The 14,422-nt window shown below is 37.7% G+C and overlaps 1 protein-coding gene across 1 annotated transcript; it reads left to right on the forward strand.

The window, feature by feature from the left end:
• The first annotated feature begins 628 nt into the window (after nt 1–628).
• On the forward strand, nt 629–13,881 carry LOC128921414 (uncharacterized). The gene is made up of 15 exons (XM_054229059.1): nt 629–864; nt 1,777–1,937; nt 2,002–2,059; nt 2,116–2,270; nt 2,336–2,384; nt 2,660–2,823; nt 2,885–2,914; nt 3,114–3,255; nt 3,312–3,409; nt 6,683–7,253; nt 10,796–10,853; nt 12,367–12,517; nt 12,579–12,608; nt 12,807–12,948; nt 13,003–13,881. The coding sequence occupies exons 1-15, from the start codon at nt 813–815 to the stop codon at nt 13,692–13,694; spliced, it is 2,553 nt and encodes an 850-aa protein (XP_054085034.1). The 5' UTR covers nt 629–812; the 3' UTR covers nt 13,695–13,881.
• The last annotated feature ends 541 nt before the right edge of the window (nt 13,882–14,422 follow it).

Here is a 14,422-nt window from a genome sequence, read left to right on the forward strand (position 1 = left end):
TCCCGAACGTTGCTCTGGATGCAAATTCCCGTTGTTAACATACGAATATATAGCCGTTTGCACACTTGCACGGGATTTTCCAATCGTTTTCCTGATTTCACGTAAAGATTTATTTTCTAAGTATAATTTTATTATTAATTTTCGCATTTCTAAGAATATTTCTTTACCAATTTACGAATTTATTGCACTTTGAACAGAAAATGGCAATAAAACGAATTTTATAATTATCATTTCAAAATTAATTTTACGTTAGAAACACCAAGTATTGAAAAGCAAGAAATTTTTACCGAGAAGTGAACAAAAACGATTTAGGCTGTGCTGAGTGTATGTAAACCATTTTGATTAGTTTTTTTCGGATTTTTTCTCTTTCGCAGCGACTAGAGCAAGCTACGGTACATTTAACGGGATTAAGACCATGCATATCCAATATATGTATGTTCACTTAGCTATTTAGCAAGAAAAATCAGTTGAGTGAGATTAGAACTCATATGTACGAATATGTTTTAGTTATGAATAAAGGGTGTATGTTAACTTTATTGATTCACTGTATGTCTATTTAGGTTCACTGCTTATATTGTTTCAAGTGTCATCAAACAAATCACATGCAATAGGTCGCACATTGATTTGGTGATTTCAATCGTAATTGTGCAGCAGTTTAACGTAAATGCTTGCGGTGAAAATCACATCACTGAAGCTTCTCCATAAAAGCCGTATAATTCGTTTTAGCGCCAGTTGATATCACAACGCTAAGCAAACTGGACTTAAAACGCGCTTAAAAATTATAAATATAAATTAATCTTTTATTTGCGGGAATGAAATTCATATTATTGTGCGTGCTTGGTTTTATCATAGGCACTAAAGGAGGTGAGCATCGACGTCGATATTTCGAGTGAGATAAGAAATTTCGTTGTTATATATGTACATACATATGTATGTAGATCGCTTTGTGCTTGTGAGTACATGAATTATAGTGATGAAGAATAATCAAACAAACCAAATAATACAAAATTCAATTGAATTCAAATGAAATTTTGGTTCAGCAATTACTGGCACTTTTTTTCATAAAAATGTTGTGAAAGATATAAAGGGTCAACACTGTGGTTTCTCTGTCTAGTGAAGTGAAGTTGAAATGCCATATCATGTTTTTCAGCGAATAAAATGCTAAATTTAGCGTTCGTAGCCGTTAAAGCCGCCATTAAATACAAAAGTAAAAAAGTCTAATGATGAGTGAAGTGAATAAACATTCAACACTAGAATCGCTGTACTAATCTAAATTTCTGTGTGCTATGTATAGTTTATTATTTCGAAGTCCATAACCTAAATTTCTGGCTATTATAAATCGTTTTAACGTTCATCAGATAAGAAAGTTTCGACAAAAGATAAAGCTAATTTATCAGTCTTTTGTTAAGATTACAAAACACTGAATTTAGAAAATTCTTTCCTTTTATTGTCGATTTAACATCTTTAACAGACAAGTAATAGGACTTTGAGGACTAGAACTAACTAGAAAGAACTTAACTAAAGCATCAGCTGTAGTTTGATTTTTTGACTCTGCGGACATTAAGCTTTAATTTCTAAACTCAATGTACCGGTTTGAGAAAAATCAATTCTTATTTCAACAATTTTCTTACATACGGATCAACGCTTAAAACAAAATATCGTAACGAGCGGTAATCTTCCGAAAGAGTCGAGTGAAAGCCCATTCTCTTTGAAGTTTGAACTTTACTATTCAATTAGTTTTACCTCAATAGTAATTATTAGCCGGCTTCATTACAGATCAATGTATAACGCCAGATGATGAAGACGGAGAATGTGTATATATTAAGACTTGCAAATTTTTAATGGATATCTTCATGAAATCTGACGTGACAGACATGGACATATATAGAATAAGAGCTCATGGTGACGCATGTCAACATACGAAAAAATATGCAGATGTGAGTAATACTTAATAGTGAAAATGAGAGAATCCCAGTGCTAAATGTTTTGAGTAAATTTTAGGTGTGTTGTCCCATCTCAAAAAGTATGCCACCAGAGACTACAACCACGAAGATTTACGGTAAGGTGTTCTTGATTTTAGTATTAATTTAGCACTTCTCATCTCTTGATTTTTAGTATCGCCGATTCAGGAAGGCTGTGCCGTCGATCGTTGTGTTAGCATATATAACTGTAGTGTCTTATTACAAATCGCTATGAACCCTAATATAACAGTAGAAGATAGGCAATATTTACGTGATAGACAGTGCAAAAATAACGCTGATAAATTTAGTGTGAGTACTTTCCAATATATATAAAAATAAGACTTGAATTGAAATCGTTTAATATATTTACTTAGGTGTGCTGCCCGGAACCGGAACTGCCGGATAATACAGCGGAGGTGCAAGGTTAGTGCGGACATATGTACCTATTGTTTCTTTCTCACCCTGCAGGGAAGTGTGAAGAATGTGATGAAAACCTAATGAGCAATAATGTCCATTCGATATTGGCTGATAAGTATAATGCCAGTAATTTTAGAATATCAAATTCATTTAAGATACACGAGTATTTTTTACATGGTCCAAAAGTACACATTTCCTGCAGGGTATTCATATGCATTTTAGAATATCTAATTTGTTTACTTTAAAAATTTATTGAAATTTATAATTTCTTATTGTTACAGTTAAAATTCAAAGGTGCTGGACAACAAAAGACAAACCAGGATCATGTGTACCCATACTTGAGTGCATGTCCTTACGTAAGCTGTCTGTAAAATCACACAGAACATACCAGGAAGCAGAACTTTTAAAACAGAGTATATGTGGAACTGATAATTTAACTTATAAAGTAGGTACTGTTAAATTTATGAAAGTATAATACAGGCTTCAACCCTTGTTTTAAATTACAGGTTTGCTGCTCCGAAAATGAAATTGAAAAGGTAAAATACGAATAGCACGGAACTCTCTTTTGAATTCTTAGATTGAAGATCTTTTGTACACATTTCATTATAAAGGTGTCCTCGTGCTTGTGCGAGTAACTTGGTTGGCTTTTCTTTATTTTTTTAAGGAACTTTACTATAAACTGCCACATTATGCAATAAAATCAGTATAATACGGCTCTTTCTGTCATATTTATAGAACAGAGATCTCTTACCGACAACAGAAGAATGTGGTAAATACGATGCTATAACAAATCGTATTATTGGTGGTGCTCAAACTGGTATTGAAGAATATCCCTGGACTGCATTGCTTTTATACGCAAGTAAAAATGCATCGATTGGTAAAATATAATTCTACAAAATAATAAAAAAAAAGTTTAATACATGTTCCTTGCAGAAATTTTTGGTTGTGGTGGTTCTCTTATTAATAAATATTATGTTATTACCGCCGCACATTGTACAGAAATAAATGGCGCACCTGTTATTAAAGTTCGTTTGGGTGGATGGGGTCATATGTAGAAGTTCACGCAAGTGAGGAAAGTTTCTGATTGCCATTCACTTGGGAGTGGCCAGGAACGATTCTTTTGCATATGACTCAAGCAGCTCACGACTTCCGGTTTTAGACCAAGTATCCCCTGGGTAGCTAACAGACATCCGTTTGGAGGCGAGCTAAAGTGAGAAGGCGAAGCCCGCTTGTGCGGTTGTGCGTAGGGCTTGGGACCCACCACATAAAAACGAATAACCAGTGAATAAGAAACACAGGCCTCGGATGAGAAACCCCCCTTTTGATGACGACCACGGCAAACGTATAAAGGACTATGATTTGAGGGCATGCACCTGGAATGTCCGGACTCTTAATTGGGAAGGTGCCTCTGCCCAGCTGGTTGATGTCCTCATACAACTAAAGGCTGACATCACCGCCGTCCAAGAAGTGCGATGGACGGGACAAGGACGGAAGAAGGTGGGTCCTTGTGACATCTACTACAGCGGCCATATAAAGGAGCGCAAATTCGGTGTTGGATTTGTGGTGGGAGAGAGACTACGTCGCCGAGTCCTGGCATTCACCCCGGTGGATGAACGTCTTGCCACAATCCGCATCAAAGCGAGGTTCTTCAACATATCGCTGATTTGCGCCCACGCCCCAACGGAAGAGAAGGACGATGCGACCAAAGATGCTTTCTATGAGCGCCTAGAACGCATCTATGAGCGCTGCCCCCGCCACGATGTCAAAATCGTGCTTGGCGATTTTAACGCCAGGGTGGGTAAAGAAGGTGTCTTTGGCACAACAGTCGGAAAATTCAGCCTCCATGACGAAACATCGCCAAACGGCCTGAGGCTGATCGACTTCGCTGGGGCCCGAAATATGGTTGTCTGTAGTACCAGATTCCAGCATAAAAAAATTCATCAAGCAACGTGGCTGTCCCCTGATCGAAACACGCGCAATCAAATCGATCACGTTGTGATAGACGGAAGACATGTCTCCAGTGTTTTAGACGTGCGTACGCTCCGAGGACCAAACATTGACTCGGACCATTATCTAGTAGCAGCAAAGATACGCACTCGCCTCTGTGCAGCAAAGAACGCCCGTCAACAAACACAAGGAAGGTTCGACGTCGAAAAGCTGCAATCACAACCGACAGCCGAACGATTTTCTACTCGACTTGCACTCCTGCTCTCGGAGAGCACTCATCAGCATCTCGATATAAGGGAGCTGTGGAACGGCATCTCAAACTCATTGCATACCGCTGCAGCCGAAACAATTGGTCTCCGGCAACGCCAAAAAACCAGTTGGTACGATGAGAATTGTCGTTCCGCAGTGGAGAGAAAACAGACTGCCTACCTCGCAACGTTGCGATCGACCACAACACGTTCGGGGTGGGATAGATATCGAGAACTGAAGAGGGAAGCGAGACGCATTTGCAGACGTAAAAAGAAAGAGGCCGAAATGCGTGAGTATGAAAAGCTTGAAAAGCTGGCCGACATGGGTAATGCTCGAAAATTTTATGAAAAGATGAGGCGATTAACAGAAGGTTTCAAGACCGGAGCATTATCATGTAGGGACCGAGAAGGTAATCTGGTAACGGATGTCCAGAGCACACTGGGATTATGGAGGGAACACTTCTCCGACCTGCTCAATGGCAGTGAAAGTACAACACCAGGAGATGGCGAACCCGATTCCCCAATCGATGACGATGGAATAGATGTTCCATTACCCGACCATGAAGAAATTCGAATAGCAATTACCCGCTTGAAGAACAACAAAGCGGCGGGGGCCGATGGATTACCGGCCGAGCTATTCAAATACGGCGGCGAAGAACTGATAAGGTGCATGCATCAGCTTCTTTGTAGAATATGGTCGGAAGAAAGCATGCCTGACGATTGGAATCTTAGTGTGCTCTGCCCAATCCATAAGAAGGGAGACCCCACAATCTGCGCCAACTACCGTGGTATAAGTCTCCTCAATATCGCATATAAGGTTTTGTCGAGCGTATTGTGTGAAAGACTAAAGCCCACCGTCAACGAACTGATTGGACCTTATCAGTGTGGCTTTAGACCTGGAAAATCTACAATGGACCAGATATTCACCATGCGCCAAATCTTGGAAAAGACCCGAGAGAGAAGAATCGATACCTACCATCTTTTTATCGATTTTAAAGCTGCCTTCGATAGCACGAAAAGGAGCTGCCTTTATGCCGCGATGTCTGAATTTGGTATCCCTGCAAAACTAATACGGCTATGTAAGCTGACGTTGAGCAACACCAAAAGCTCCGTCAGGATCGGGAAGGACCTCTCCGAGCCGTTCGATACCAAACGAGGCTTCAGACAGGGTGACTCACTATCGTGCGACTTCTTCAATCTATTGCTGGAAAAAATAATACGAGCTGCAGAACTAAATAGAGAGGGTACAATCTTCTACAAGAGTGTACAGCTCCTGGCGTATGCCGATGATATTGATATCATCGGAAGCAACAACCGCGCCGTTTGTTCTGCGTTTTCCAGACTAGATAAAGAAGCGAAGCGTATGGGTCTGGTGGTGAATGAGGACAAGACGAAATATCTCCTGTCATCAAACAAACAGTCAGCGCACTCGCGTCTTGGCTCTCACGTCACTGTTGACAGTCATAACTTTGAAGTTGTAGATAATTTCGTTTATCTGGGAACCAGCATTAACAACACCAACAATGTCAGCCTTGAAATCCAACGCAGAATCACTCTTGCCAACAGGTGCTACTTTGGACTGAGTAGGCAATTGAAAAGTAAAGTCCTCTCTCGACGAACCAAAATCAAACTCTATAAGTCGCTCATTATTCCCGTCCTGATGTATGGCGCTGAAGCGTGGACGATGACAACATCCGATGAGACGACTCTTGGGGTTTTCGAGAGAAAGGTTTTGCGCAAGATTTATGGTCCTCTAAACATTGGCAACGGCGAATACCGCAGACGATGGAACGATGAGCTGTACGATTTATACGACGACATTGACATAGTTCAGCGAATAAAAAGACAGCGGCTACGCTGGCTAGGTCATGTTGTACGGATGGAAGAAAACACTCCAGCTCTGAAAGTATTCGATGCAGTACCCGCTGGAGGAAGCCGCGGAAGAGGACGACCTCCACTCCGGTGGAAAGACCAAGTGCAAAGTGACCTGGCTTCACTTGGTGTTTCCAGTTGGCGCCAAAAAGCAAAAAGGAGGAATGAGTGGCGCGCTCTGGTGGATTCGGCTATAATCGCTTAAAGCGGTTCCTACGCCAAATATATATATATATATTGGGTGATTGGGATATAACAGAAGATAAAGATTGTGATGGTCACCTTTGTGGGCTACCTGAACGGACTATAGAGATATCTATAAATAACATACTAAGACATCCAAGATATAATCCAAGAAACTTAGATTATGACGTAGCATTATTACGTTTGAAAGATCGTGTCGAATACACTAGATTTATTAAACCCATTTGTCTGCCAATGGACGTGAGTCTACGTGGGAAACGATACGATGGAAATAGTGCCACTATAGTCGGTTGGGGTCTTACAGAAACGAATCAATTAAGTGATATTAAGTTAAAGGCTACTGTGCAAATCATATACGGATACAATGGCAAAAAGTTTAGAGTCCACGATAGTAAAATATATGCCACTGGTAACGGCAATGATTCCTGTCGTGGCGATTCAGGCGGACCACTTATGATCAAGGAAGAGCTAAATGAAAATAAAAATTGGTATCTAATCGGCATAATTTCATACGGAAACTTAAATAATACATGTGGAACTGAGGAGTCTATTGGTATTTACGCGCGCGTCAGTTCCTTTTTAGATTGGATAAATGATACCATAAGAACTTAAACCATATTATTTATAATTCGAATAAAACTATAGTAACCAAATATTAATACTTACGGGTTAATTTTGAAAATAATTGTAATTTTTCCCAATATAATTTATTATAAGAGTATACATATGTATAACGCGTGTTTTTTGAGATATATAAAACTATAGTTTTCAATAAAGTGCAATCATTTGAAAGAAATGTTAAATGATTTATTACTTCGTTTATTTTGGGTGTAAGCGAACGTTTTTTTACACTCGCAATTTATTTTTATATTTTTATTAAGATAACACACAATTTGATCCATATATTCAGCAAAAAGTCCATGAGGGCTGGGGTAATTCCTGACTCGATTTCACTCATCTTCTCCACTAAGTTGCACTGTACCCAAACAAAACCGCTCACTTAATTTCGCTAAGATATTTCAAATACATTTCACTGAAATCGGTAAATTAGTTATTTTCCATTTTTTTTTATCTGAGTGCAGCTTCCTTCTGCCTTTTGTAATGTAAAATTTGGTGTTTCTGCCGTTTTCCATTAGTGAGTTAATGCACTTTTAGTAATGCTCAACATAACCTTTGTATGGAAAGTGGGCGTGGTTATTATCAGATTTCACCCATTTTCATGGTGTAGGGTGGGGTACGTACATAAGAATAATGACTGCAGAAAGTTTGGTTTATATAGCTTTATTCGTTTGTAAGATAGTAGCAGATATGTACCAAGTTTCGTCAAGATATCTTAGCTTTTACGCATAGCCGAACAGACTGCCGTACGTATATCAACTCTCCTCTTCATCCTGATCATTTTGATATTATAACAAGTAAGGAAGGGCTAAGTTCGGGTGTAACCGAACATTTTATACTCTCGCAATTTATTGATGTAATTTTATAAAGACAACACAATTCGACCCATATATTCGGCATAAAGTTCAATAGAATAACGAAAATCATCATAAATAGTATATGGGGACTGAGGTAATTCCTAAACCGATTTCACTCGTTTTCACCACCAAGATACAATGTATCGAAGACTATACGATCACTTAATTTAATATTACTTATAATTAGGTATATAGGATCTGGGGGAAGTTATGACCCGATTTTTACCATTTCAGGTACAGAGAGAAACTGTTATAAGAAAAAAATTCAGAGGGAATGAATTACATTAAAATATCTAAGGGATTTACCTATATTTTCGGTGAAAAATTAACCTTAGGCACTGAGTTCTTCATGTTTGATATCAGGGGCCTTGAAAAGTCATGGTCCGATTTTGACAATTTTTCCACAAGTGATGTCACAGCTCAAATACAGTATTTGTGTAAAGTTTTATTCCGCTAGCTTCATTGGTTCCTTATGAATACATTATAAAGTGAACGAATCAGATGGAATTCAAAATTGGGTTATATGGGAAGTAGACGTAGTTGTAAACCGATTTCGCCCATATTCCACCCGTGTCATCAGGGTGTCAAGAAAGTGTTATATACCGAATTTCATTGAAATCGGTCGAATAGTTCTTGAGATAGGGTTTTTGACCCATAAGTGGGCGACGCCACGCCCATTTTCCATTTTGTAAAAAAAATCTCAGTGCAGCTTTCTTCTGCTATTTCTTATGTAAAATTTGGTGTTTCTGGCGTTTTTCGTTAGGGAGTTAACCCACTTTTCGTAATTTTCAACCTAACTTTTGTATGGGAGGTGGGCGTGGTTACTATCCGATTTCTTTCATTTTTAGACTGTATAAGGAAATGGCTAAAAGAAACGACTGCAGAAAGTTTGGCTTATATAGCTTTATTGGTTTGCGAGTTATATACAAAAAAACTTATTTGAGGGCGGGGTCACGCCCACTTTTCCAAAAAAATTACATCCAAATGTGCCCCTCCCTAATGGGATCCTATGTTCCAAATTTCATTTTCATAACTTTATTTATGGCTTAGTTATGACACTGTATAGGTTTTCGGTTTCCTCCATTTTGTGGGCGTGGCAGTGGACCGATTTTGCCCATTTTCTAAAGCAACCTCCTTAGGGTGCCAAGGAACATGTGTTCCAAGTTTCATTAAGATATCTTATTTTTTACTCAAGTTATCGCTTGCACGGACAGACGGACAGACGGACGGACAGACATCCGGATTTCAAATCTACTCGTCATCCTGATCATTTATGTATATATAACCCCATGTCTAACTCTTATATTTCTTGGTGACACAAACAACCGTTATGTGAACAAAACTATGATACTCTGTGCAACAGGTTGCGAGAGTATAATAAAGTTTCTTCAAAACATGAATATGTTTCCACTTCTTTGAGAATTGAATATGGCGACCGCATAAAATGTTATAAAATGTAAATGTTATACATATATACATATGAAATTAATAATTTCTCATTTTCGCATAATAATAATATCATTTCTATAATTTCTGTAACAGTCAACTAAATATGTTAGATATATGAGTAATTATGTAATTGCTTGTGGTGAAATCCAAATCACTAAAGCTACGCTATAAAAGAATTTAATTCGCATTAGCGCCACAGTTGATATCAAACCGCTGTGCAAGCTGGAAGCTTAAAACGCGCTAAGAACAGTACTTAATTTTTGAAAAATTCTTGTATTTGCGGGAATGAAATTCATATTATTGTGCGTGCTTGGTTTTGTCATAGGCACTAAAGGAGGTGAGCGTTGGCGACGACTTTTCGATTGAGATAAGAAATTTCGTTATTATATAGATCGTGTGCTTGTGACTACATGAATTATAGTGATAAAAAATACAAAATTCAAATGAATTTTTAGTTCAGCAACTGTGAATCATCGGTGATTTAATATATAGTGATGACGCTATATAACATGACGTCATTTTCATAAAAATGTTGTGAAAAATATAAAGGGTCAAAACTGTGGATTGTCTTTCTAGTGAAGTGAAGTTGAAATTCCATATCAGGCTTTTTAGCGTAGAAAATCCTAAATTGTCTAGAAAGTTTGATACGGTTCTGCGTTCTTAGTTGCAAGATGCCATATAATAAAGAAAAAAGTATAATGAAGAGTGAAGTGAATAAGCATTCGACACTACACTTCGACATTCTGAGCGCTGTATATAGTTTACTTTTTCGAAGTCCATAACCTCAATTTCTGGCCATTATAAATCGTTTCGACAGTAAATATAGAAGTTTACACCAATCGATCACCGTTTTAAGATGCAAAATCAAATGTTAAATACCGTAACGAGCTTGAATCGAACGTCAAAGCCTAATGAAAAGCCCTTTATCTTTGATGTTTGAACTTTCATGTTCAATTAGTTTTACCTGAATAGTAATTATTAGCCAGCTTCATTACAGATCAATGTGTAACGCCAGATGATGAAGTCGGAGAATGTGTAAATATTCAGACTTGCAAATCTTTAATGGACATCCTGGGGAAACCTTACAAGACAGACTTGGACAGATATATAATAAGAGCTCATGGTGATGCATGTCAGCACACGGAAAATCAAGCAGATGTGAGTAATACTTACTAGGGAAAATGAGAGAATCCCAGTGCTAAATGTTTTGAGTAAATTTTAGGTGTGTTGTCCCATCTCAAAAAGTATGCCGCCATAAACCACAACCATGAAGACTTACGGTAAGGCTTTTACTGTTTATTTATCAATTCTCATCTGTTGTTGTGTTCCAGTCTTGTTTCAAATCTCCCATTTGCATTTTAGCATTTAGAATATCCAATATTTTATACTCTCGCAACAAAAGTTGCTAAGAGAGTATTATAGTTTTGTTCACATAACGGTTGTTTGTAAGTCATAAAACTACACGAGTTAGATATAGGGTTGTATATATCAAAATGATCAGGATGACGAGACGAGTTGAAATCCGGATGTCTGTCTGTCCGTCCGTCTGTCCGTGCAACGGATAACTGGAGTAAAAATTGTAATATCTTAACGAAACTTGGAACACTTATTCCTTGGCACCATAAGAAGGTTATGTGCGAAGATGGGCAAAATCGGACCATTGCCACGCCCACAAAATGGCGAAAACCAAAAACTTATAAACACATAAAGTGTAATAACTAAGGCATAAATAAAGTTATTAAAATAAAATTTGGAATAAAGGATCGCATTAGAAAGGGGCATATTTGGATGTATTTTTTTCGGGGAAGTGGGCGTGGACCCGCCCCCAAATCGATTATTTGTATATATCTCGCAAACCAGTAAAGCTATAGTCACCAAACTTTCCGCAGTCTTTTCCCTTACGTACCCCATCATGTACCATGAAATAACCACGCCCACTACATAGGTCAGGTTGAAAATTAAGGTGGGTTAACTCATTAATGAACAACGTCAAAAACACTAAAATTTACAAAACAAATAGCAGAAGGAAGCTGCACTCAGATCTTTTTACAAAATGGAAAATGGGCGTGACTTATGGATCAAAAACCATATCTCAGGAACTACTCGACAGATTTTAATGAAACTCGGTATATAATATTTTCTTGACACCCTGATAACACGGATAAAAAATGGGCGAAATCGGTTCACAACCACGACTACTTTTCTTATAACTCAATTTTGAATTCCATCTGATCCCTTCACATTATAATGTATACATAAGGAACCAATGAATATAGCGGAATAAAACTTTACACAAACAGTGCATATCATTTGTGGCTTCACTTGTGAAAAATTGTCGAAAACGGACTATAACTTTTCAAGGCCCCAGATATCGAACATATTGAACTCAGCGCCTAAGGATAATTTTAACCGAAAATATACGTAAATCTCTCAAATAATTTAATGTAATTCAGAGGAAATTGTTTTCTTCTAATAGCGTGTCTTTGTTCCAAAAATTATTAAATTCGGGCCATAACATATCCTAGCTCCCATATACCTAATTATAGGTTTTTCAAAAATACGATGGGCTTTATTCCGCATATATGTATTGGTTAGCACTCATATCTATATATGACGATTTTCGTTATTCTATTAAACTTTATGCCGAATTTATAGGTAAATTTGTGTGTTATTATTGTGAGAGTATAAAATGTTCGGTTGCACCCGAACTTAGCCTTTCCTTACTTGTTTACTTCAAAAATTTATCGAAATTTATAATAAGAAAGTTCTAACTGTCACAGTTAACATTCAAAGGTGCTGGACAACAAAAGGCAAACCAGGATCATGTGTACCCATACTTGAGTGCATGTCCTTACGTAAGCTGTCTGTGAAATCACACAGAACATACCAGGAAACAGAACTTTTAAAACAGAGTATATGTGAATCTGATAATTTAACTTATAAAGTAGGTAGTGCTAAATTTATGAAAGTATAATACAGGCTTCAACCCTTGTTTTAAATTACAGGTTTGCTGCTCCGAAAATGAAATTGAAAAGGTAAAATACGAATAGCACGGAACTATCTTTTGATTTCTTAGATTGAAGATCTTTTGTACACATTTCATTATAAAGGTGTCCTCGTGCTTGTGCGAGTAACTTGGTTGGCTTTTTTTATTGTTTTAAGGAACTTTACTATAAACTGCCACATTATGCAATAAAATCAGTATAATACGGCTCTTTCTGTCATATTTATAGAACAGAGATCTCTTACCGACAACAGAAGAATGTGGTAAATACGATGCTATAACAAATCGTATTATAGGCGGTGCTCAAACTGGTATTGAGGAATATCCCTGGACTGCATTGTTGTTCTATATAAATGGAAAAGGAGACATTGGTAAAAAATGATTCTACAAAATAATGTAAAAAATGTAATACATGTTCCTTGCAGAAATTTTTGGTTGTGGTGGTTCTCTTATTAATAAATACTATGTTATTACCGCCGCACATTGCACAGAAGAAAATGAATATGAACTTTTTAAAGTTCGTTTGGGTGATTGGAATATAACAGGAGATGTAGATTGTGATGGTCACCTTTTTGGGCCACCTGAACGGACTATGGAGATATATATAAATAACATACTAAGACATCCAAGATATAATCCAAGAAACTTAGATTATGACGTAGCATTATTACGTTTGGAAGATCGTGTCGAATACACTAGATTTATTAAACCCATTTGTCTGCCAATGGATGTGAGTCTACGTGGGAAACGATACGATGGAAATAGTGCCACTATCGTCGGTTGGGGTCTTACAGAAACGAATCAATTAAGTGATATTAAGTTAAAGGCTACTGTGCAGATCGTTAAAAAAGAATTCATATACGGAAACAATGGCAAAAAGTTTAGAGTACACGATAGTAAAATATATGCCACTGGTAACGGCAATGATTCCTGTCGTGGCGATTCAGGCGGACCACTTATGATCAAGGAAGAGGTAAATGAAAATAAAAATTGGTATCTAATCGGCATAATTGCATACGGAAACTTAGATAATACATGTGGAACTGAGGTGTCTATTGGTATTTACGCGCGCGTCAGTTCCTTTTTGGATTGGATAAACGATACCATAAGAACTTAATCAATATTATTTATAGTTCGAATAAAACTATAGTAACGAAATATTAATACTTACGGGTTAATTTTGAAAATAATTGTAATTTTTCCCGATATAATTTATTATAAGAGTATACATATGTATAACGTGTGTTTTTTGAGATATATAAAACTATAGTTTTCAATAAAGTGCAATCATTTGAAAGAAATGTTAAATGATTTATTACTACGCAAAATTTATGACATTTCGAACTAAATCTGGCACGCATGTGGGTTTTCAGCCGTAACTGTTATGCTAGCTTATTCTTCTTGACTGGCGTAGACACCACTTACGCGGTTATAACCGAGTCCTCAACAGCGCGCCACGAATCTCTCCTTTTGGCAGTTTGGCGCCAATTGGTAATAGCAAGTGAAGACAGGTTGTTCTCCACCTGGTCCTTCCATCGGAGTGGAGGTCTCCCTCTTCCTCGACTTCCACCAACGGGTACTGTATCGAACACTTTCAGAGCTGGGGCACTTTCGTCCATTCGAACAACATGACCTAGCCAGCGTAGCCGCTGTCTTTTTATTCGCTGAACTATGTCAATGGCGTCGAATAACACATACAGCTCATCATTCCATCGTCTTCGGTGTTCACCGTTGCCAATGTGTAAGGGAGCATAAATCTTCCGCAAAACCTTTCTCTCGAAAACTCCTTGTGCCGTCTCACCGGATGTTGACATCATCCAAGCTTCTGCACCATAAAGTAGGACG

This window comes from Zeugodacus cucurbitae, chromosome 4, assembly GCF_028554725.1.
Source record: "Zeugodacus cucurbitae isolate PBARC_wt_2022May chromosome 4, idZeuCucr1.2, whole genome shotgun sequence".
Lineage (NCBI taxonomy): Eukaryota > Metazoa > Arthropoda > Insecta > Diptera > Tephritidae > Zeugodacus > Zeugodacus cucurbitae.